This window comes from Eptesicus fuscus, chromosome 11 (genome assembly GCF_027574615.1).
Source record: "Eptesicus fuscus isolate TK198812 chromosome 11, DD_ASM_mEF_20220401, whole genome shotgun sequence".
Lineage (NCBI taxonomy): Eukaryota > Metazoa > Chordata > Mammalia > Chiroptera > Vespertilionidae > Eptesicus > Eptesicus fuscus.
The window spans coordinates 17,500,715-17,523,373 of NC_072483.1; the positions used below are offsets into that span (position 1 = coordinate 17,500,715).

The following is a 22,659-nucleotide window of genomic DNA, read 5'->3' on the forward strand; positions in this document are numbered from 1 at the left end:
TGGATCGGGCCTAAACTGGCAGTCGGACACCCCCTGAGATGTCCCATATTGGAGAGGGTACAGGCTGGGCTGAGGGACAAACCCCACTGCCCCATGCACGAATTTCATGCACCAGGCCTCTAGTAATGTAATAAACACTACTAAAAGGAGTTGTTTAATTAAAAAAATTCTTACAGCCCTAGCTGGTTTGGCTCAGTGGATAAAGCGTCAACCTGTGGACCAAAGGGTCCCAGGTTCAATTCCAGTCAAGGGCACATGCCCGGGTTGTGGGCTCAATCTCCAGAGGGGAGCATGCAGGAGGCAGCCAAACAATGATTCTCTCTCATCATTGATGTTTTTATCTCTTTCTCCCTCTCCCTTCCTCTCTGAAATTTTTACAAACAATCCTTCTATTTTTTTTAGCAATATTTGACAAAATGGCATTCTAGCATCCTAGAAAAACAAAACAAAACTAATCCTGCAAATAAGATACATAAAAATTTAGTAAGATTCCACATAAAAATATTATGTTTTTATGGAACTAAACTTTATATTAAATTTTTAAATTTATATTACGAAAAAACATGTATAGACTTTAATTTTATTCTTATAATTTCTGATCAATTCTTTCAAAAATTAAACTCCCCATAATTCTCATACCATATTGCCCCAAAAGGGGTCTGAAACTTGCTTATGTTACATTTTGTGGCAAATTTAATACATGTTTCCCAACCCTCAGGGTCATAAAGATAGCCTCCTGTATTTTTCTCTGAAGTTGGATTCTACTTAGCTTGTTTTTCTAAGGAACTGAACAGTGAGGCACTGATATTAACTGTTGGAAGATACAAGCCACAGCTGCAGCCTCCTTCCATCTGTTATTTTTTGGTTCTAAGCAGTTTTTCAGCTTTATGTAGAGGCTAGCTTTCAATAGCACGAATAAGTAAAGATTGCTATTTAAAACAATCCTATATAATAAAAGGTTAATATGTAAATCGACCGAACAGAGGAACGACCGGTTGTTATGACACGCACTGACCACCAGGGGCACACTCAAAGCAGGAGCTTCCCCCTGGTGGTCAGTGCGCTCCCACAGGGGGAGTGCTGCTCAGCCAGAAGCCGGGCTCACGGCTGGCAAGCGCAGTGGCAGTGGCAGGAGCCTCTCCCACCTCCGCAGCAGCGCTAAGGAGGTCTGACTGCCGGCTTAGGCCTGCTCCCCACCTTCAGTTGGACATCCCCCGAGGTCTCCCAGACTGCAAGAGGGCGCAGGCTGGGCTGAGGGATTCCCCCCTCTCCACCCCCCTCCCCCAGTGTATGAATTTCATGCACCGGGCCTCTAGTATACAATAAAGTTATAGTTTCAGGCTATTAAAAAATAGAAAAGGATAAGTCATATAATCGTCTTACATGAGTGAACAAAACTTCATCCCTGAGCTCCTCCGAACTCTCATTGGGAGTCCAAGCTTCAGCAAACTGCAGGAAATCCCATTTTTCCTTCTCCCCTTCCTCAGCCTGAAGTCGCTCCTTCCTACCGTTCAACGTGCTCCCGGTAACCTGCGCCTGTAGGAGGGAGAAGCATGTGACCTTCGTAACGTTCGCCTCACTGCTGACATTTGCTAAGCAATATCTTGATTTTGCATTTGAATCACAAACAATCCATTAAAGAAAATCATATTGCTTCAACATATCATGTGCTGTAGTAATATAGTTATTCAAAATCACAACCAAATGACCAGTTTTCACTAGACAAATTATCCCATTGGCTTTTCTCATAAAAACTTTTATTGTAATATTTATAAACTTTTGAACCTACATATGAATGGCCATTTTGAATATCTATACTCAGTGCTTGAAAACTATCTTCTAATCGTTAGTCAAATCCTTTCTATAAACATTCCGCAAGGCTGAGAGAAGAGACAGCTCCGGGGACAGAGCAAGCAATGTCCCTCCTACCTTTTCTAGAGTCTGGGTGCAGGGTGTCCTCTCTCCAATATTAGCTCTGGATTCAAGAATCCTTCAGAGAAAGGGTTTATTCTTTACTTCCGAAAAAGACTTGGTGCTTGAAAGCATTATGGTTCCTTGCTAGCTATCCCTCTCCTCTAGCCTCTAAAGTGGTAGAAGAAGGGCGTGAATACAATAGGAATACACGTAAATTCATGCCTGTCTCTATTACAAAGGATAGCAGGTACGGTACTACCTTTTCTATTATCACCAATATCTTAGTGTACTTAGGTATCCTTTGCCTGAAAACACTAAAACCCATCCTCTTAACTCATGTAGACTATGGATAACAGTAAGGTGGTAACCTGGTTTAAACTCAAGCCTTACCTTGCGATTCAACATTCCCCACATGAGGGTGTCTAGAGTCCCATTTGCAATGAGGTAGTGAATATTCACAGAATTGCACTGTCCAATTCGGTGAGCACGGTCTTCTGCTTGCTTTATATGCCCAGGGTCCCAGTACAACTCAGCAAATACAACATGAGTTGCAGCAGTAAATGTCAAACCCTTAGCAAAATAAAGTGAAGAAACCAAGATGTAACTAAACTGAGAATATAAAATAGAGCCATGTGTAATAGTCTTTCTGAACACATTAAATGGAGAAGAGAACGCTGAAGGACTTAAAAACAGATCAATTTTTCATACTAAGCCAAATTAAGAAAATATAATTCACGAAAGGCAGATGAAGACTGCAAGACAGCCAGGTGAACTACAAAACACACATTCAAAATGTATTTCAATATTTCAAAAGTCAGCTTGATGGACACACACACACAGAATTACTTTATTGTCTGATGAGGACTGGATTCACATTACCACTGGAAAATCTAATAAAATAGATTATAAATGAGAGTATAATTTCTAACACATGGTATCCATAGCAACTAGGAGAAAGAAATGACATCCTCTGTTCATTTAATTCATACTGCTGTTCTATAAAGCAAGAAAATCATGTCTCCAGTCATACTGTTCTCTTCCTATGAAATTTCTTATGTTACATTCCAAAGGCTCTGAAGTCTACTAGCTTGTATCTCAATATATATAACACAATTTCATTTTCTATACAATTGCACTTTACATCAGTTTGAAATAGTGCAACATTAAAACTATTAACTGTCTTGTTTTATAAATAATATATGAAATAAACAAATCTCCTCAAACTAAAAGTGAGTAAAAAGTGCAGGCTGAGTGAGCTGCGAACCCTGCTTATGCTATTGCCACATGCAGGTGGTCGACAGAAACACCTGCCATCCTTCGAGAGTGTCATCCAATCCATGCTGATGCTCACATGCACTAGAACTTGAAGGGAGGGACTCTTATGACTGCTGTATTGTTATTTTGACATGTGATTCTAACTTAAACTATTTTTATATCTCATAACAACATCATGCTAACCTTCATTCAATGGTGGCATTAGTTCTCTAGCTGAAAAATTCAGAGGATCGATCACTATGGAACAGAAGTTAGAAGTAATAAAAACATGGAGAGAGCCAAACCACCACCATGCTAAACTGTGCTGCTGTTTAAGACAGGGAATGCCACAAAATGTTAGAGATGATGTCGAAAATTAAGAAGTCGTACACCTTTAAGCATGTACAAAGTGTCATGTGACCATATGACAATGAAGGGGGAGTATGCTGGCAGGCTCAGCATCCTTCTAAGACACTTCTAAACTACAACGGAGATTCACACCCCCAGAGAGCAACGCTCTTTCTACTTTCCTTTCTTCCTATGAAGATACCATGTCCGCGTATGTGAGTTTTGAATGATGCAAGGTCTTCAGGAATACAGCCTAGAATAAAATGTGAGTGCCCTGTCAATCTTAACTTCAAAATCTTTTCTCAGGCCACTCCTAAGCTCTCCTGCCTGGCTCCGCCTACATTGCTTCTCCCATACTATGAGCATTCCATTTCTAATTTTAAGCTTTTTGGTGATATTTTCTATGTCTGGAATATTCTAACATATAAAACTCAGATTACTGGAAGTTTAATCCAACATGAGCATGGGAGTGTTGAGACAATCATCCTTTGGGTTAGAATTCCTATGAGTTCTAGAACCATGTAAAATTGTATATATATGTGGGTAAATCCTCATGGAGTTTCTCTGTACATACAATCTTATATACACACATTCGTTTGCTGGGTAAAAGCAGATCTTTGGCTCTGGTTCAGATTCAAGTCTACGGAAGATGCCAGATATGGCATACACCAGGTTGGATGCACAGCTATATATTCAATTACTTTTCCAGATGTTAAATATCATGGCTCAGACATTTACATTGAAGTATTTCAGAATATTAGTAGAAAAGAAAATACAGAAGGCTCCTCTCTTCTACAGTGTGGCAGAGACTGCTACTGCCTTCCCCAGTACCTATTCTTATCTTATTCCTTTGCAAAGTAACACCTGCCTTTTAGCATAACTACCTGGAAAAAGGGCTACTTTTCCCAGCCTGCCTTGCAGCGGCTAGTTGTGGCCATGGGACTGACCACAGGCCGGTGAGAGGTAGCATGCCTCTCTCCAGCCAGCTGTCTGGATGGCAGCTCTGCAGAAGCTCGAGCAGCCCTCTTGGGAAAGAGAGACCTGCTAGGAGTGGTGAAGCAGAAAGCCATGCTAGCCTTGGACTGTCTACATGAGAGAACTAAGTATTTAAGTCTTTCTTAATAAGGGTTTCTATTTATTTGCAGGCAAACATAATTCTTAAATATATATATTTCAGAGAGGAAGGGAGAGGGAGAGAGATAGAAACATCAATGAGGAGAGAAAAATCATTGATCAGCTGCCTCCTGCATGCCCTCCTTACCCCCACTGGGGATTGAGCCAACAACCCGGGCATGTGACCTGACTGGAAATCAAACCTTGACCTCCTGGTTCATAGGTCGACGCTCAACCACTGAGCCATGCCAGCCGGGTGCCAAATGTAATTCTAAGGACCAAACCAGGGGCACCCCATACAAAGTTCTCAGAAACAGAGTGCTTATTCCTCAGGCCATCTTACCTTAGGAACTCTGAGGAAAATAACCAAGTAAGAGAAATTCTATAAGAAAGGGATGGGAAAATTCCAGACAAATTCAAAGGAAGGAAAAACAGTCATGAAACAGTATTACAATCAAATGCACTATATACTTCTAGAAAATTCTTTCCTTGAAAATTTAGGAAGATATCAGTCAGCAGTGTTGAGGTCTCCTATTATACTTTCCAGCACTCTCCAACACAGAATGAATATTGATCACACTAGATACCAGATATAAAGTTATCACTATAGTTAATGGCCTTTTTATGATTTCAAAGATATTTTATTATCAAGTTGAGGCCTGAAATTTCTTACCTGACCAGCAGCCTGAATGCTTAGGATAGCCACACGAGTCTCAGGATCCTTTTGAAACTGATTAACCAGATGTATTCTTTCTGAAGACGGAACACTTCCATCTATCCTAACATATCGAGTCTAGCATTAACAAAGGAAACGGCAAAGTTAGGACAAGCCCGTATGTACCCATCTTATTTTATATACTTTACAGCTTATTTTTATGTTCACATAATAAAATAGAAACTGGTTAAGATGACAGGTTGGAAAATATCATACAAGAAGTATCTTAACCAAATTACTTAATAGCTTCTGATAACAATTTTATGTTTTTTATTATTTGAGTTTTATTTTCAAGATTAAAAACAATTTATTCATTTTTAGAGAGAGAAAAAGAGAGAGAGAGAGAAAGAGAGAGAGAGAGAGAGAGATCAATTGGTGGCCTCCCACACAGGGATGGAACCCAAAACCTGGGTATGTGTCCTGACCAGGAATCGAACCCACCACCTTTTGGTGTATGGGACGATGCTCCAACCAACTGAGCCACACCAGCTAGGGCCTAGCAATTTTATATTTTTTAATCTTTTAAGCTACTTGAGGGTAGGAGCTATGCCTAATTCATCTTTATACCATCATTGCCAAGCGCAATGCCTTGTACGTAACAGGAGTTCCATAAATCATGACTGAATTAAGCTAATGTTGTCTCAGTAAAATTCCATGTAAATTAATATGCCAATTTTCAATTTAATGATGTATCAGAATAACTTTCTAGTTATAGGACCACTAACTCCAGAGTAAAAGTAAAATCAGACATGCAAGAAAGGAAAAAGGGCATTCTGCCCAGGTATTAGAAATTCATGAAAAGCAGTACATCTATTTCTGAAATATCTCAATAGTAACTGGGAAAATATCTTTTTTAATGTTCCATTTGAGTTCCCTTTTTTCACATTATTAAACTTAAAAGAAATATGTATCTCCATTGAGGTGGGGGACAAGACCTGCACCCATGATTTTAAGAAGTAGGGAAGCATTAAATGTCTAACTGAACAGTTCTGAGTTTTAAGAATGATGTGAGTTGAGAAAAGGAAGCAATCAGTATGTGTTAGAACAGCTAAAAATAACTTATTTCTCAACTTTGTAAAACAAGTATAAGCCTTGAATTTCAAATAACCTCATTTATATGTGCACTTTTATGGAAAATATAGTCTTAAATAGTTGAGACAGAAATATTCACTTATATAAGAAGACAGTCAAGTTAATCACTAAATAGAATGTCCCTTAGTAACTTTCTCTGTCTTCACAAAACAGATATAAAATGACCAGTGATCCATTTACTATCCATTAGGGAGATTATAAACTCTTCAGAGAGTCTTTCTAAAGAAAACACATTGCTTTGAGCAGTTCACCTCCAACCCCAGGATACCTACATTTTTTATTCTTAGTGATATAAATGGGATTATCCACCAGGAAAGCAGAAGTGGGGAAAAGAAGCAGACTGCTCCTCCTGGAATAGATTCCAGGATTTTAAGGGATAATGGAATCCGAATAAGAAAATAGTGTGAGTCTAATAGTAAGGCCCAATCATTTCAAAGTTATTTGTAAGGTTAACTCTCCCTCAGAAGGTGTTTTACAGTCACTATGAGGTAATCAATGAGAAAGTACCTTTCAATGTACAGCACTTTATTATCATCAATCTTTCAATAAAGGAAACACTGACATTACTTTTTGGGTAATAATGAATTTATCAGCTAGTGCTTGATAAATCTATACTGTACAAAGTAATAAAAATATGGCTTTATTCCTCCATTTTAAAAAATCTACCTACACAGGCAAGAAGTTCTGCTGTTATGCATATATCAAGCTCACAGTTTGTCAGGAGATATTATCTGGCTGCTTCTGAGCATCTCTAGAAGCCCTCGCACATAAAGGGATGGCAGGTTTCAACTTTGGAAGAAAAAATGGAAGATGCTGACACTGACAGAACAGTTGGGAAACAAGGTGGGCCTAAGAACCCATGCAGGAAGGCCAGCGGGCTTGCTGGAGCTGACCTGATGGACTACCTGGCCCTAAGCTATAGATTCACTTACACTACTAGTAAGTCTTCGTAATCATATTCTATAGTGTGCTGCCTGGAGTTTGAAAGGTCTGACTATAGCTGGGCACAAAAATCAGCGGAATTCATCCTTCCTTTCCCCCTCGACGTCTCCCCCATTCCAGGGGTGCCTTTTGGGTAAACAAAAAATTTAACTTTTAACTGCCTATACCAATCTCAAATGGTATATCCATGAACAAAAACTAAATTCACAACATAGACTATTAAAGCAGCATATTTTAATCAATTCAGACCATTTGATTAGTGGAAAATTATGAGACTGGTATAAAAGGCAAATTTTAATAGGATACCATCAACACAATAGTAATATAATATTAGGATAATTTTCAAGAAAAATATCTAATATTAATTTATATACCATCATGCAAAATAGGCAAAAAAAAAACAACTCCATTATAAGACAACTGATGCATCCTGAAAGTACTTTATAGACAAATGGTAACATACCTTGTTTTCTATGACTGCTTCTGTGCAAGCCTGGAGCATGAGTAAGTGGTGAGCGAAAACCAGAAATTTAAGCGAGTCGTTCTGAAGCATCATCTTAATATAATCCTTTACAGCACCTGCCTAAATATTAAAGTTAAACCTTATTCTTATTAACATCATAAAAATGTTTATTAAAAGTCATTTTACTTTCTTTCAATAAATCAAGAAAAACTCAAACACTGATACATTTCTATGAATTTCTAACTGTTTTGTGTTCTAAGTAGCCCAAGGAAATAGAAGCTCACATATAATAGAGAGTGGGAGAAAAGGGACAAAAGAGGAAAAAGAATATATTCTTGTTGAAAAAACAAGAATATAAGAATTAGCAGGAAGAAAAAGATGACAAAAGAGTTTAGGTGGAAAGTAGACTCTGGCCAAGAAGAGATTGGTGGTTTTTTTTCTGAAGGTAATTTCAAAAAAGTTCATATAGAAGACTAAGTGGAATAGAATTAAGAAGAAAATGAAAGGTAAAAAATTAGATGAATAGCATTATTTTTAAAAAAAAGGAAGACTAGAAAAGAATGAGAAAGCTGGGACTAAAGCTTAACGATTAAGAAAAGTAGGTTTATTCATTTTTTAAGCTAAAAATTTAAGTAAATTTACAAATAGGGCACTTTGGGGAGAAATGGATAATGAGAAGGTCACAGAAGAGGCTGGAGGAATGAGATTAAGAGTACAGAAGGGAGGTCTGAGAGAGCAGAGAAATACAAAGAAATTGTTGGGTAGAAAAGGAAAAAATTTTAAAAAGTGCAAATTGAATAGGCTTTTCTTACTTAATGGGAGGCCAAATTACCTATTAAGAATAAGAAATCAATCTGAGATGAATCAAATAAGACTTAAATTTAAAGTGGATAGCATGACTTAAATCTAAAACACAAATAGAGCCTCTTAACTGTTAAAAACTAGTTACTTTGACATTTTGGGGGAAAACAGTAGGCGGAACACATTTAACCTCCATCCCTCTCGGAGCTCTATTTAAATAATAGAAAGTATATAGGAGAAAGCATTGGAGAGGGATCAATAGCAATAAAACTTTGGAAGCTAAAAAGTAGACAGATGCCTGGTAACTGATCAGCCACCTAACAACAGTTCCTAAGCTGTCAGTATGAAAAACCCAGAAGAGAAGCACCTGGTTTGCAATGTTGTAATCTTAAAAAGTTCGGGAAATGGCCCCTCTGGAAGGAGGAAGGGGATGTGGCTAAAACAGGAAGATTGGTTGAAAGAATGTTTAGTAGTTGATTATGCGCAACACTCATCCATATGCTGTCTCTACCCATTCCATACAATAAGTGACTTCCTATCCCATCCTGGCAGAAAACTAGAGATTTATTTTCTAGAGCAGGTAAAGCAAGGTATCTGATGGAGGAATCCCACATCGACGGTAGGCTATCCTATAAAAATCCTAGGGATTAAATGAAAGTTACATAATAAATGCTGAGATCTGCTCTTCTCTCTCAATCTTCTTACCCCTCACAGGCCCATACTCTCTAGGAAGAGAACAGAATCATATAAAATTATTATTTTCTGAGGAATCTGACCACCCAAAGAGAAAAGACTAAAGATATTGATTTTGGGGGTTTCTCAGCACAACATCCCACTCAGATCACCTTTTATTGAAATCCATAGTTTACAAGCCATAGCCACAAATAGAGTTTCCAGTCATCATTTAATGTCTTACTTGTAAATAAAAGCAAAGAACTAAGGATCAGCAGGCATTTGTAGAAAGCAACCTATATGAACAGATCAACTGTACAGAGAGAAGAAAATTAGAAGGGATTACATTTGTAAAACAAGAATAGCATGCTACAAAAAAAGAAATAAAGAGGAAGGAAAGTATTCTTGGTAAAAAAAATATATTAACAGAAATAAAAAATTCATTGGTTATTAAAATAATAAAGTCTTACAGAAAAAAATCAGTTAAAATATCTAAAATATAAGAAAATTAGAGGACCAGGCCATTAGGGCAATATATGAATAAAAAATTCTAGAAAACAGAGGCAAGAAAATAATCAAAGAAATAAAAATGTTTTACAGAACTTAAGGACTTAAATTTCCAAAATGGAATGTGGCAAAGGCCTAAGAAGATTCTGCACAGTGGATGAAAATGGACCCAGAGTAATATGCATCATGAAACTTTATAATATTGGGGACAAAGAAATGATTCTATGAGCTACCAGAAAGGAGAGGAAAAGATTTCACAAAATCAAAATCGAATAAAAATTTTGAACTGCATTGGATACTTCAATATCAATACTAAAAATTCTAAGAGAAAATGATTTCCAACTAAGAATTTATATCTAGCCAAATTAAAAATCAGATATAAAAATAGAATAAAAGCATTTTCAAATATGCAGGGATTAAAATAATTTACCTATAATATACACTTTTATAGAAGGCTACTGAAGAATGTGGTCCAGCAAAATAAGGGAGTAGACAAATGAAGAAAATAATCCTATATAATAAACGGCTAATATGCAAATAGACCGAAAGACAGAACAACTGAAAAACCGAACAACTGGTCGCTATGATGTGCGCTGACCACCAGGGGGTGCGTGCAGAACATGGCAGGAGTTGGCAGCAGGCGGCAGTAATGAGATTAAGAGTACAGAAGGGAGGTGTGAGATACAAAGAAATTGTATGTCAGAACATGGCGGGTGTCAGCTGTGGCGGGATGGTGGAGCAGGTGAGCGAGGGCGCCAGACCAAGGCGGGGCGCTGGTTACTGTCATCGGGGTGAGCCTCTGGTGGTTACTGAAAATTCTTTGCTCCTGCGAGCCACAGTCCCACTCAGTGCTCGCACCTGCTGCCGGTGCCGGCCCCCTTGCACCCGCTGCTGGCACCCAACGCTGGCCCCGATCGCTCAGCGCTGTCAGCAGGTGCGAGCAGCAGCTGCAGGCCCCAATCGCCCCTCAGGGCTTTTCCACCTCCCCTGCTCCTGAGGGGCGATTGGGGCAGCAGCCACCGCTCACATCTGCTGAGGGCGCCGGCCCGTGCAGAGGATGGGCCGAGACCCACCCCTGTGCCCACCACAACCTCACGACCCACAGTTCCCTTCAAGGTGCACTAATTCATGCACTGGGCCCCTAGTCCTATCTAATAAAGAGGGAATATGCTAATTGACCATCACTCCGTCACAAAGATGGCTGTACCCACAGCTGAGGCCAAGTTCCCTTAAGGAGCCTTAATGAGCAATCAGCAGGGACCTGAGGCTACGCCCGCCCCTGTCCCCATGGGGCTTGACAGGGGACCTCAGGTTGCGCCCCCCACCCAGCAGGGCTTGACAAGGGACGTCAGGCCGTGCCCCCGCCCTGGAGTCAGGCTGGGGGACCTCAGGCCGTGCCTTTTGCCTTGGCACCAGGCCAGGGGACCTGAGGCGATGCCCCCCACCCAGGAGGGCTTGACGGGGGACCTCAAGGTGTGCTTCCTGTCCTGGTTCTGGGCTAGGGGACCTCAGGCTGCTCCCCCAGCCCCAGCGCCAGGCCGGGGGACCTCAGGCCACACCCCCCCACCAGGTGGGGCTTGACAGGGGACTTCAGGCCATGGCCCCCACCCTGGCACCAGGTCAGGGGACCTCAGGCCGCACCCCCTGCCACAGCACCGGGCCAGGGGACCTGAGGCTGCGCCCCCCTGCTTGGCAGGGCTTGACAGGGGACCTCAGGCTGTGCTCCCCACCCAGCAGGGCATGACAGGGGACCTCAAGGTGCACGCCCAGTGCTGGGTTTGGGGAACTCAGGCCATGTCCCCCGCCCAACGGGGTTTGACAGGGGACCTGAGGCTGTGCCCATCCCACCTGGCGGGGCATGACGGGGGACCTCAGACCATGCTCCCCACCTGGTGGGGCTTGACGAGGGACTTCAAGGCATGCCCCCCACCCCATCTGGGGGATCTCAGGCCATGCCCCCGTCCTGGCGCCGTGCCAGGGGACCTGAGGCTATGCCCCCTGCCCGGCAGAGCTTGACAAAGGTGGGACTGGCCGGGTCTGGATCTAGCCCAATGGGGGGGGGAGGGGCGGCCGGGTCTGGGTCTAATGCGATTTTGAGGCGCATGTGGGTGGGCAAGGACTTGACTCTGGATCCCCCTTTTAATGTGCATGAATTTCGTGCACCGGGCCACTAGTATCAAATAAAGAGGTAATTCAGCACAAGGAATAAATAGAGAAAATCTCCAGGATGAGAGCTCTGCAGCAGACTGGATGAGCAACAGTCCCGACTGGGGTGGACCAAAGGCTACAGGGCAATTTTTTTACATAGATTAAAGTTAATAGAATACTAATGTTTAAAGATATTGAAAGGAGCCCTGGCTGCTGTGGCTCAGTTGGTTGGGTGTCGCTCCATGCACTGAAAGGTCGCTGGTTCAATTCCCCACCATGACACATGCCTGGGTTTCATGCTCAATCCCCAGTTATGGGGTGCAGGAGTCAGTTAATCCATGTTTCTCTCTCACATTGATATATCTCTCTTTCTTTCTCCCTCTCCCTTCCTCTTTCCCTAAAATCAATAAAAATAAAAATAAAATGAAAAAATAAATAAAAATATTTTTTAAAAATATTGAGAGAAAATTAAACCACCAGAAAAAGTCTAAAGATAAATTATTGAAAATGATTTATAGAAGAAAGAAAACATACCCATAGTATATTGCACAGTTCTCCTGTAAATATTACAAACACTAGAGGCCCGGTGCATGAAATTCATGCACGGGGGGAGGGGGGGTGTGTGTCCCTCAGCCCAGCCTGCACCTTCTCCAATCTGGGATCCCTCTCACAATCCAGGACTGCTGGCTCCCAACTGCTCACCTGCCTGCCTTCCTGATTGCCCCTAACCGCTTCTGCCTGCCAGCATGATCACCCCTTAACCACTCCCCTGCCAGCTTGATTGATGCCTAACTGCTCCCCTGCCAGCCTGTTTGCCCCTAACTGCCATCCACTGCAGGCCTGGTCACCCCTAACTGCCCTCCCCTGCAGGCCTGGTCACCCCCAACTGCTCTCCCCTACAGGCCTGGGTCCCCCCTAACTGCCCTTCCCTGCAGGCCCGGTCGCCCCCAACTTCCCTCCTCTGCTGGCCTGGTCACCCCTAACTGCCCTCCTCTGCAGGCTTGATCACCCCCAACTGCCCTCCCTTGCAAGTCTGGTCCTTCCTAACTGCCCTCTCCTGCTGGCCATCTTGTGGCGGCCATCTTGTGTCCACATAGGGGCAGTCATCTTTGACCACATGGGGGCAGCCATCTTGTGTGTTGGAGTGACAGTCAATTTGCATATTATTCTTTTATTAGATAGGATTAGATAGGATAGAGGCCTGATGCATGGGTGGGGGCTGGCTGGTTTGTCCTGAAGGGTGTTCCAGATCAGGGTGGGGATTCCCTTGGGGTGTGGGGTGGCCTAGGTGAGGGGCCTGTGGTGGTTTGCAGGCTGGCCACGTCCCCTGGCGACCCAAGCAGAGGCTCTGGTATTTGGGATTTATTTATCTTCTATAATTGAAACTTTGTAGCCTTGAGCAGAGGCCAAGGCAGGCCAGGGCAGGCGGAAAGCTTGGCTTCCTCCATTGCCAGGGAAACCCAAGCCTCCTTCTCTCTCCTTGGCCGCAGCCTTCTTGGTTGGTTAATTTGCATACTCACTCCTGATTTGCTGGTAGGCATGGCTTTTGAGTGTAGTAGAGGTACCATCAATTTGCATATTACTCTTTTATTAGATAGGATGGTTCTAATAATATACATGGTGAATATCGATCAAGCCAAAATTAGTTTAAGTTACTATAAAATTAATAAAGTATAACTATATCCATCCATCCATGCATCCATCCATCCATGTACCTACCTATCTAACTACCTATCACTTTGTTGGGAGAAGGAGAATTCAGAAAAGATCTAGGTGTGTGGGAGGGGTGAGGGGTGAAGGAGCTAAAATTTTATCTTCCACATTGGGAAGGCAAATGGTGACAGCTAAAATTATAATCAAACAGTAATACAAACCAAGAAGCAAGATAAACTTGTAGCTGAGGGATTTGAGATAAATACTAAAAAGATCAGCTACAAGAATAGGAAGCGGTTTCCTTTAGAGAATAAGTTTAGGGAACTGTTATATTTTGAAATGGTGATTTCTCCTCATTCAACTATGACCATATATGGCTTTGGTAGTCGTGAAAAAAAAAAATTAAAATGGGCATTTCAAAATTGAAAAATACCTATTGAAAGCTGATTTGAAAGCCCATTTTTGTATGTCTAAATTTTCTAAACAATAGTTATTCATCACACAATGAGACTGGAAGCTGTTAGGAACTTTAGCCTTGGATTTCAGTGTCTCAGAAAGTGGAAATGAAGCCCTCTCAAAATAAGGAGCTATAAATTCCAGATATGTTGCCATGGTAACTGAACCACTTTAATAAACTTCATGTTTGCCTAAAGAGCTATATTTACCATGATAAGCCTTTCAAAAAGTACATGGCAAGTTGGAGTATTTTTAAGGTACATTCATTTCCCATCCATTGCAGACTAATCACTGTACCCCAGCATCAGACGCATTCCGTGCCTCTTCATAAGAAAGCCATTTCTACTAGAATCCTCCACTCATGTCACCCTTCCTTATTCAACCAGAAACTGCTGATGCCAAAGCACAAGCTCCCTACTCCTGACTCCTTCCAATCCACTGGTTCAGAATAATTTATGGTGACTATTAATTTTATAAAGTTCAATCATATTATGGGCTAAACAGTCTCTTGGGACTAAATTTAGTAACTTAATCATCTTTGTGATATTGCTTCCTAGGAAAAAATGCATTTGAAGAACCAAAATAACTATAAACAAACACACTTTAGGATTATTTTAGGGTCATAGGTAGGGATTACATAGATTTGCATCCTAAAACATACATACATGCATTTTAACTATTCTGATTTTATTCTTTTTTTTTTTTTATCCTCACCTGAGGATATTTTTTCCATTGACTTTTAGAGTGGAAGGGAGAGGGAGAGACAGAGAGAAACACCTATGTGAGAGAGACACATCGACTGGTTGCCTCCCGCATGCCCCCGACCAGGGCTGGGAGCCTGCAACTGAGACACGTGCCCTTGAGTGGAATTGAACCCGGGACCCTTCAGTCCGCAGGCCAATGCTCTGTCCACTGAACCAAACCAGCGAGGGCCTGATTTTATTCAGATTAAAACTATCACTGCATTGTCATGTTTTAAGTCATCTGAGCAGAAACTTGCTTTCAAACTATCTTAAGTGCACATTAAATGGAATGGCAGGTTCTATTAATGACAGGTTATGCTGGTTCAGTTTTATAGAAGTAACAGAAAATGCATGTACTGACTATTCTATTTTATTTTATTGAAACTGGCCTGTTAGCAATGTGTTTGTTAGTCAAAGACCTCATTTAAATAATTAAGACTACCCACTACATCTCATTTAAAGAAATGTAGAAATGAAGAAAATATGTTGTAAAATTTGTTTCTTAATTTTTTTTTTCAGTGACTAGGTGTGCATCATGCTTTCTGAAGTAAGCGAACATAAAGACTGCATTAAAGACCTGTTGAAAATTACTTAATTTTTTAAATTGTCAGTTTTTAATCAAATAACAAGAAGGAGAAAGAAAAAATGAAAAAGACATTAAACCTGAGCTATGACAAAGATTCTCTCCTTGACCAAACATTAGTCTTCTTGACTAGGCCTTACCCTTGGCCTTGAATCTGACCAGTCCTTGCCAGGTCCACATAGTCCATTCTCACCAAACATTTTGCTAAGTCAGTTATTGAGAACCCCCACTTTTTAAAAAATATATATTTTTAATTGATTATTTTACAGAAAGGAAGGGAGAGGGATAGAGAGTTAGAAACGATGAGAGAGAAACATTGATCAGCTGCCTCCTGCATACCCCCTACTGGGGATGTGCCCGCAACCAAGGTACATGCCCTTGACCGGAATCGAACCTGGAACCCTTCAGTCTGCAGGCTGATGCTCTATCCACTGAGCCAAACCGGTTAGGGAGAGAACCCCCACTTTTGATAAATGATCAACTCTTAATATCTGATCAAGTTTTTATTGCCTACTTTTGATGTCTAAGTTTTTTACCTTCCTTTAGCAAGAATCCTATTTGGTCAATTTAGCAAGAATCCCCCTGTGCTGGATGTCTCCTCTTAGTAATATTCCATCCACCAACCCCCTTATCCTGCTGGTTGGCTACCAATCCCCACCTGTCCTTGTTGTATTCAGAGTTGAGCAAGCTCTCTCCTCAACTTCAACAGAGTTCACTCCCACTGCAATGATCTTGAATAAAGTCTTTCTTACCATTTTAACAAGTGTCAGAATAATTTTTTCTTCAACTGCTATAAATTCTAGCTAAGGGAATATGAGTCCAAACGAAGCTCCTCTAAGTTCTGAAGTCCTCAGACCCCAGGCCAAATGGAAGCTTTGTTTAGATACTTGTGGCCACATACTTTCAGAAAAGCTCTTCACATTCTTCTCAATCAATAAGAGGTGAATTGTGACTGTCTCAGCAAGCCTAGCACTTTCATTCCCCCTACAAGTGATTCTGACAATAAGAAATGTGGAAAGTGTGCTGCAGGCTTCAAAAAATCCTCACTGACAAAGGGACTATGGGGAAAGCTTTTCATTGCCTTAGACATTGTGGCCTGAGCATGGTACAGGAAATGAGCAGTCATCTTGGGGTTATGATGGAAGCCACTGAGGACAAGTGGTAAACTGGGTCAACCAAAGGACAAAGACAGAAAAACCTGGATTCTAAAAAAAACCCACAAAAAACAGCTTTACTGAATATAATTCACAAGGCATAATTCATCCATTTAAAGTGTATGATTCAATTTGGCTGTCACCGAATTGTGCATCCATCAATGGTTCTTTTTTTAATCCTCACCTGAGGATATGTTTTTACTGATTTGAGAGAGAGAGAGGGAGAGAGAGAGAGAGGGAAAGGAAGAGAGAGAGAGAGATCAGTTTTCTTCCTGTACATGCCCCATGGGGGATAGAAGCCCAAACCTAGGCATGTGCCCTGACAGGGAATCAAACGCCAACTTTTTGGTGTGCGGGACGACACTCCAACCAATTGAGCCATCTGAACGGGCTGTTCATGGTTCTTAATTTAGAAACCATTTCACCAACCTGAAAAAATATTTTCAAATCTGGCAGAAGACAACCTTCAGGGAAAGACTAGTGTTTTGGAAATTTTCACATGCCCAAATTTTCCCATAGAAAACAAGAGCTTCACTTTCAAAGGTGTTTGGGTGAACTACTGTGAATGTTATTTCACCTTTAGGCAGGTTTATGCCTAGATCGGTAAATAGGAATCTAACACTTCGAATACATCTAATCTTTTGACATTAACCAAGTTCAACATGCAGCCCACTTTGCACTGAGAAGCGGAAAGGCTACAAAACAGTGCACAGTGAACAACTCCAATTTAATACCTTAACCAACATGAGTTTACAGAAGAACCTTAGATATTTAACCTTCCCATAAAACTTTTTGGAACAAGATATAATAAAGCAATCACTCTATCTAATCATTCTGCCTAATATAGAATAGATGAGCAAGGCTATTCCCATTAATGACATACTCCACTGGGTTTACTCAAATTTATAGAGAAAGTTAGAAAGTGAAGCCAATAGTACATGGACTTCTAAAAAATTGTTTTCATAAGAGTTGATTTCCTGGAAGTTTGGTGATAAAAGTCACTAATCACAACAGTGAATCTAAGTCTTTTAAAATTGAATTCAATTTTAAAACATTCTCAATTTCTCTCCTGACTCCACCCATTGGTAATCAACTTTGTACTACTAAAGTATACATGAATAAACTTTATTGGGTGTTAAAAAGTATAACACATAGAACATGCAGGCTTTAAAATTCTGCATCTTCTCCATGCCTGTGCAAGGATGCTGAAAAATCACTAATAGGGAAATGGGCACCACTTTAAACCCATGGTCATTAACAACTATTATATGTATTCAGCTATCTTATGGGAACAGTAGCTAAGTGCATGTACTCTTGAGCAACACCCTTAAACTGTTTTAGTTTCTCCAACCATAAAAGGGGATAAAAAGTACCTATTCCCCAAAGAGTGGTGGTGAGAAGTAAATGAGTTAGTGCATAATATGAACTTGGAATAGTGCTTAGGACGTTGTAAACATTGTAAAAGTGTTAGATATTATTATTACTATATTTCTCCAGTAAATTGCAGAAACAACTTCAACCTTTATCACTCTCTTTGACATCAGAACCTCTGCCCCCTTGGCTCTCAAACTTCCCACTGTCCAGAGAAAACAGAATTTGTTATCCGAAAATTCCATTGCCTTTTCTTACTTTTACTCATCATAACTTCCTTCCCTTTTCTAACAAGAGATGTTTCTTCTCTTCTCTAAGGCAAATCCCTCTACCTGTGGTTCCAAACTTAACCATTCCTGACACCTCAAAATCCTTACACTGCTTTCCTTCTTAAGGGGATATTGAAGTTTAACAGATCCTTCCTCCATTCCACATTCCACTATCTTTTTTCCTCCTCTAACACGAGAACATTATTGTTTTATTCACACTTTATTATCACCGACCATCTTACTAATGAACAGGAAGGAGGTAGACTGTGCCTGGTTCGGAGCCAGAGACCCGTTCCTGAACAGCAGTGGCCCAGGAAGAGGCGCGCTCCAGTCTCACAGTATCCCTGTCCCTGTGTGGCAGAGACGATTGCGGTGGCCTCATTACATCTCACTGCAGATTATAAATAGCATTCTACCTGTGTTAAGCTGCTGAGGCAAAACAGCAAAGAGGAAACACACTTGGTGCATAATGGAACTGTGTTTAAAGCAGTCTACCTTCTGGAAAATTTTTAAGGCACAAAGGAATGCTGCCATTCCCCAAATAACAGAAATTTAAATTATGGGATGGTTTAATCATAGAAAAATAACTGGCATTTCTCTTAAAATGGCCTTCTCTAAAAATGAGATGTTGTTGTAACGTACCAGAAAATAGCTAAAAGTTGGCTAAGCCATACTACCACTTATATCTGTTTTCTTTTTCCCTAGGAGAGTATTACACTGATCGTAAATCTAAAAAATCTGTGCATTTGTATCCAGTGTATTCTCAATAAGTATTAAAAGGAATAAGAATAATAATATAAAGGAAAATTAATTTTAATAACCTGAGATCCTTCACTAATTGACTTTTTACCAGTAACACTGATTATTTTATCTTCATTTCCTTTTAGTGTTTATCATAATTATTTACTGTTTATTACCATTATTAAACTTCTTATCACTAAGAGATATCTAAAAAAGAGATCTCAATAATGTAATAACAAAACTAAGAAGATAATAACAAACATACTTAAAACTTATACAGCCTCTATCCTCCTACGTACAAGTTCAGAATCTCAAAAGACAGACCAGCATAAATGTTTTTACAGCACATGGAGGATATACATCAGTACCATAATTGTACGGTACTTTAGCACTGCATATTATAAAAATGGATCATATCAATATAACCTAATTTGCTGACATGACCTAGTTTGAAGTGCTGTATTCCTGTCTGCCTAGAAGACACTGTATGACACGAGAAAAAGAAGAGAAGATCAGAGCAGAGCAGGCAACGTATCCGGGAGCTCTATGAAACCTGAATAGATGGAGACACATTTGTCGCGAAGGCTTCAGACATAACTCTGCCTGGAGCAAAGGAAGAGGATCGATGACCCTCAGAGGTTCTTTCTAGCGCACTGTTCTCTAATCACAGTTAATGAACAGTGTTAAAATAGTCATTTAAATGGATGTGGGAAGGATTCGCTTCCTCAGAAGAGCTGACAAGAAAAATACTTTACAAAAAAAAAATACTTTACACATTGTTTATTATCCTATATAATGAAGAGGTAATATGCAAATTAACCCTCACACTGTCACACCATCACAAGATGGCTGTGCCCACAGCAGAGGCGGGGTTCCCGTAATGAGCCATAATGAGCGATCAGAAGGGACCTGAGGCTGCCTGGCACTGCCGGGCTGGGGCAGGGGACCTGAGGCTGCGCCCCCCACCTGGTGGGGCTTGACGGGGGACCTGAGGCCGTGCCCCCCACCACGGCACTGGGCCAGGGGACCTGAGGGTGTGCTGGGGGACCTGAGGCTATGCCCCCCACCCGGCGGGGCTTGACAGGGGACCTGAGGCTGCGCCCCCCCGCATGGTGGGGCTTGACGGGCGTGGAGCTGGCCAGGTCTGGATCATGCCCAATGCGGGGGGGGGGGGGCAGCTGGGTCTGGGTCTCACACGATTTCGAAGCGTGCGTGGGTAGGTGGCTACTTGACTCTGGGCCACACCCCAGACTCTGACAGAAGGAAGATTTTCATATACATTTTATTAATTTTCTTTCATCTCTGACATTTCTATTATAGAGAAAGGGCAAAAAGCAATATTAAAATATTTCCTCTAATTAATTCCCTTTTAATGTACATGAATTTTGTGCCCCGGGCCACTAGTATAGTGATAATCTTTTAAAAATTAAATACCACAAATATTGGCTGGGTAGTTCAGTTGGTTGGAGCATTGTCCCATATATCAAAAGGTTGCGGGCTCAAGTCCCAGTCAGGGCACATACGTAGGATGCAAGTTGCATCCCCAGTCAGGGTGCATAAGGAAGCCAACAGATCAATGTTTCTCTCTCCTCTCTTCCTTTCTTCTTCTCTCTCTAAAATCAATACACATATCCTCAGGTGAGGATTAAAAAAATTAAATACCACAAATAATAAAGATATGTGTCTCCAAATAGCATCCTATTTAATAAAAGGGTAATATGCAAATTGACCGTACCTCTGCTAAACCCACAAGACATGCCCACAAGGCACGCCCACCAGCCAGTCAGGAGCGAATATGCAAATAAACCCAACCAAGATGGCTGTGGCCACAGAGAGCAGGAGGGAGGCTTGAGTTTCCCTGGCAATGAAGGAAGCCAAGTTTTCCACATGCCCTTGCCGGCCCAGGCCTCCACTCAATGCTACAAAGTTTCAATGATAGAAGATAAATAAATCCCAACAAAAATGACAGAAGCCACAGAGCTAGAGAGAGCAGGAGGCTTGAGTTGCCCTCAGAGATGGAGGAAGCCAAGCTTTCCACCTGCCCTGGCCAGCCCAGGCCTGCAAACCAGGCTACAAAGTTTCAATTATAGAAGATAAATAAATCCCAACAAAAATGACAACAGCCACGGAGCTGGAGAGAGCAGGAGGCTTGAGTTGCCCCTGGAGATAGAGGAAGCCAAGCTTTCCGCCTGCTCTGGCCAGCCCAGGCCTCCACTCCAGGCTACAAAGTTTCAATTATAGAAGATAAATAAATCCCAACAAAAATGGCTGCAGCCACGGAGCGAGCAGGAGGCTTGGCTCCACTCAAGGCTACAAAGTTTCAATTATAGAAGATAAATAAATCCCAGATGCCAGGGACTCCGCTTGGGTTGCCGGGGGGTGTGGCCAGCCTGCAAACCACCACAGGCCCCTCGCCCAGGCCACACCACGCCCCAAGGGAACCCCCACCCTGATCCGGGACACCCTTCAGGGCAAACCAGCCAGCCCCCACCAGTGCACCAGGCCTCTATCCTATATAATAAAAGAGTAATATGCAGATTGACCATCACTCCAACACACAATATGGCTGCCCCCATGTGGTCAAAGATGACTGCCCCCATGTGGACACAAGATGGCCGCCACAAGATGGCCAGCAGGGAAGGGCAGTTGGGAGGGACCAGGCCTGCAAGGGAGGGCAGTTGGGGGCGATCAAGCCTGCAAGGGAGGGCAGTTAGGGGTGACCAGGCCAGCAGAGGAGGGAAGTTGGGGGCGACTGGGCCTGCAGGGAAGGGCAGTTGGGGGGGACCCAGACCTGCAGGGGAGAGCAGTTATGGGGGACCAGGCCTGCAGGGGAGGGCATTAGGGGTGACCAGGCCTGTAGGGGAGGGCAGTTAGGGGCAAACAGGCTGGCAGGGGAGCAGTGAAGCTACAATCAGGCTGGCAGGGGAGTGGTTAGGGGGTGATCAGGCTGACAGGCAGAAGCGGTTAGGGGCAATGAGGAAGGCAGGCAGGCAAGCAGTTGGAAGCCAGCAGTCCTGGATTGTGAGAGGGATGTCCAACTGCCTGTTTAGGCCCGATCCCGGTAGGACATCCCTCGAGGGGTCCCAGATTGGAGAGGGTGCAGGCTGGGCTGAGGCACACCCCCCGCCCCCTGTGCACGAATTATGTGCACCGGGCCTCTAGTATTTTATAAGTAACTATATACTCACACAAATGCATTTACTTGAATACTCATTATTTTCTTCAAAAATCTTCTTACTCTTATCAAGATTTTCAAATTTAGATAAACTATCATTAGATTTTTATCTTTAAACTAGAGGCCTGGTGCACGGAATTTGTTCTCTGGAGGGGGGTCCCTCAGCCTGGCCTGTGCCCTCTTGCAGTCTGGGAGCCCTCGCTCCTTACCACCTGCCTGCTTGCTGCTCCTTACTGCTTGTCTCGCTGCTGCTTAGCGCTGCTGCAGAGACGGGAAAGGCTCCTGCAACCACCACTGTGCTTGCCAGCCATAAGCCCTGCTTCTGGCTGAGCAGTGCTCCCCCTGTGGGAGTGCACTGACCAGCAGGGGCAGCTCCTGCATTGAGCATCTGCACCCTGGTGGTCAGTGCACATCATAGTGACTGGTTGTTCTACCATAATGGTTGCTTAGGCTTTTATTAGATAGACTAGAGGCCCAGTGCATGAAATTCGTGCATGGGAGGTGTGTGTGTGTGTCCCTCAGCCCAGCCTGCACCCTCTCCAATC

The 22,659-nt window shown here is 42.2% G+C and overlaps 1 protein-coding gene across 1 annotated transcript in view; it reads right to left on the reverse strand.

Moving 5' to 3' along the window:
• The window catches only part of ZRANB3 (zinc finger RANBP2-type containing 3), a 213,165-nt gene that overhangs the window by 39,659 nt on the left and 150,847 nt on the right, over positions 1–22,659 (reverse strand). Inside the window, exons 9-12 of the mRNA XM_054723478.1 lie at positions 7,842–7,961; positions 5,303–5,422; positions 2,305–2,484; positions 1,384–1,536 (exon numbers count right to left, since the gene is read on the reverse strand). Coding sequence (XP_054579453.1) covers positions 1,384–1,536; positions 2,305–2,484; positions 5,303–5,422; positions 7,842–7,961 — 573 coding nt within the window. The remainder of the gene's footprint in view (positions 1–1,383; positions 1,537–2,304; positions 2,485–5,302; positions 5,423–7,841; positions 7,962–22,659) is intronic.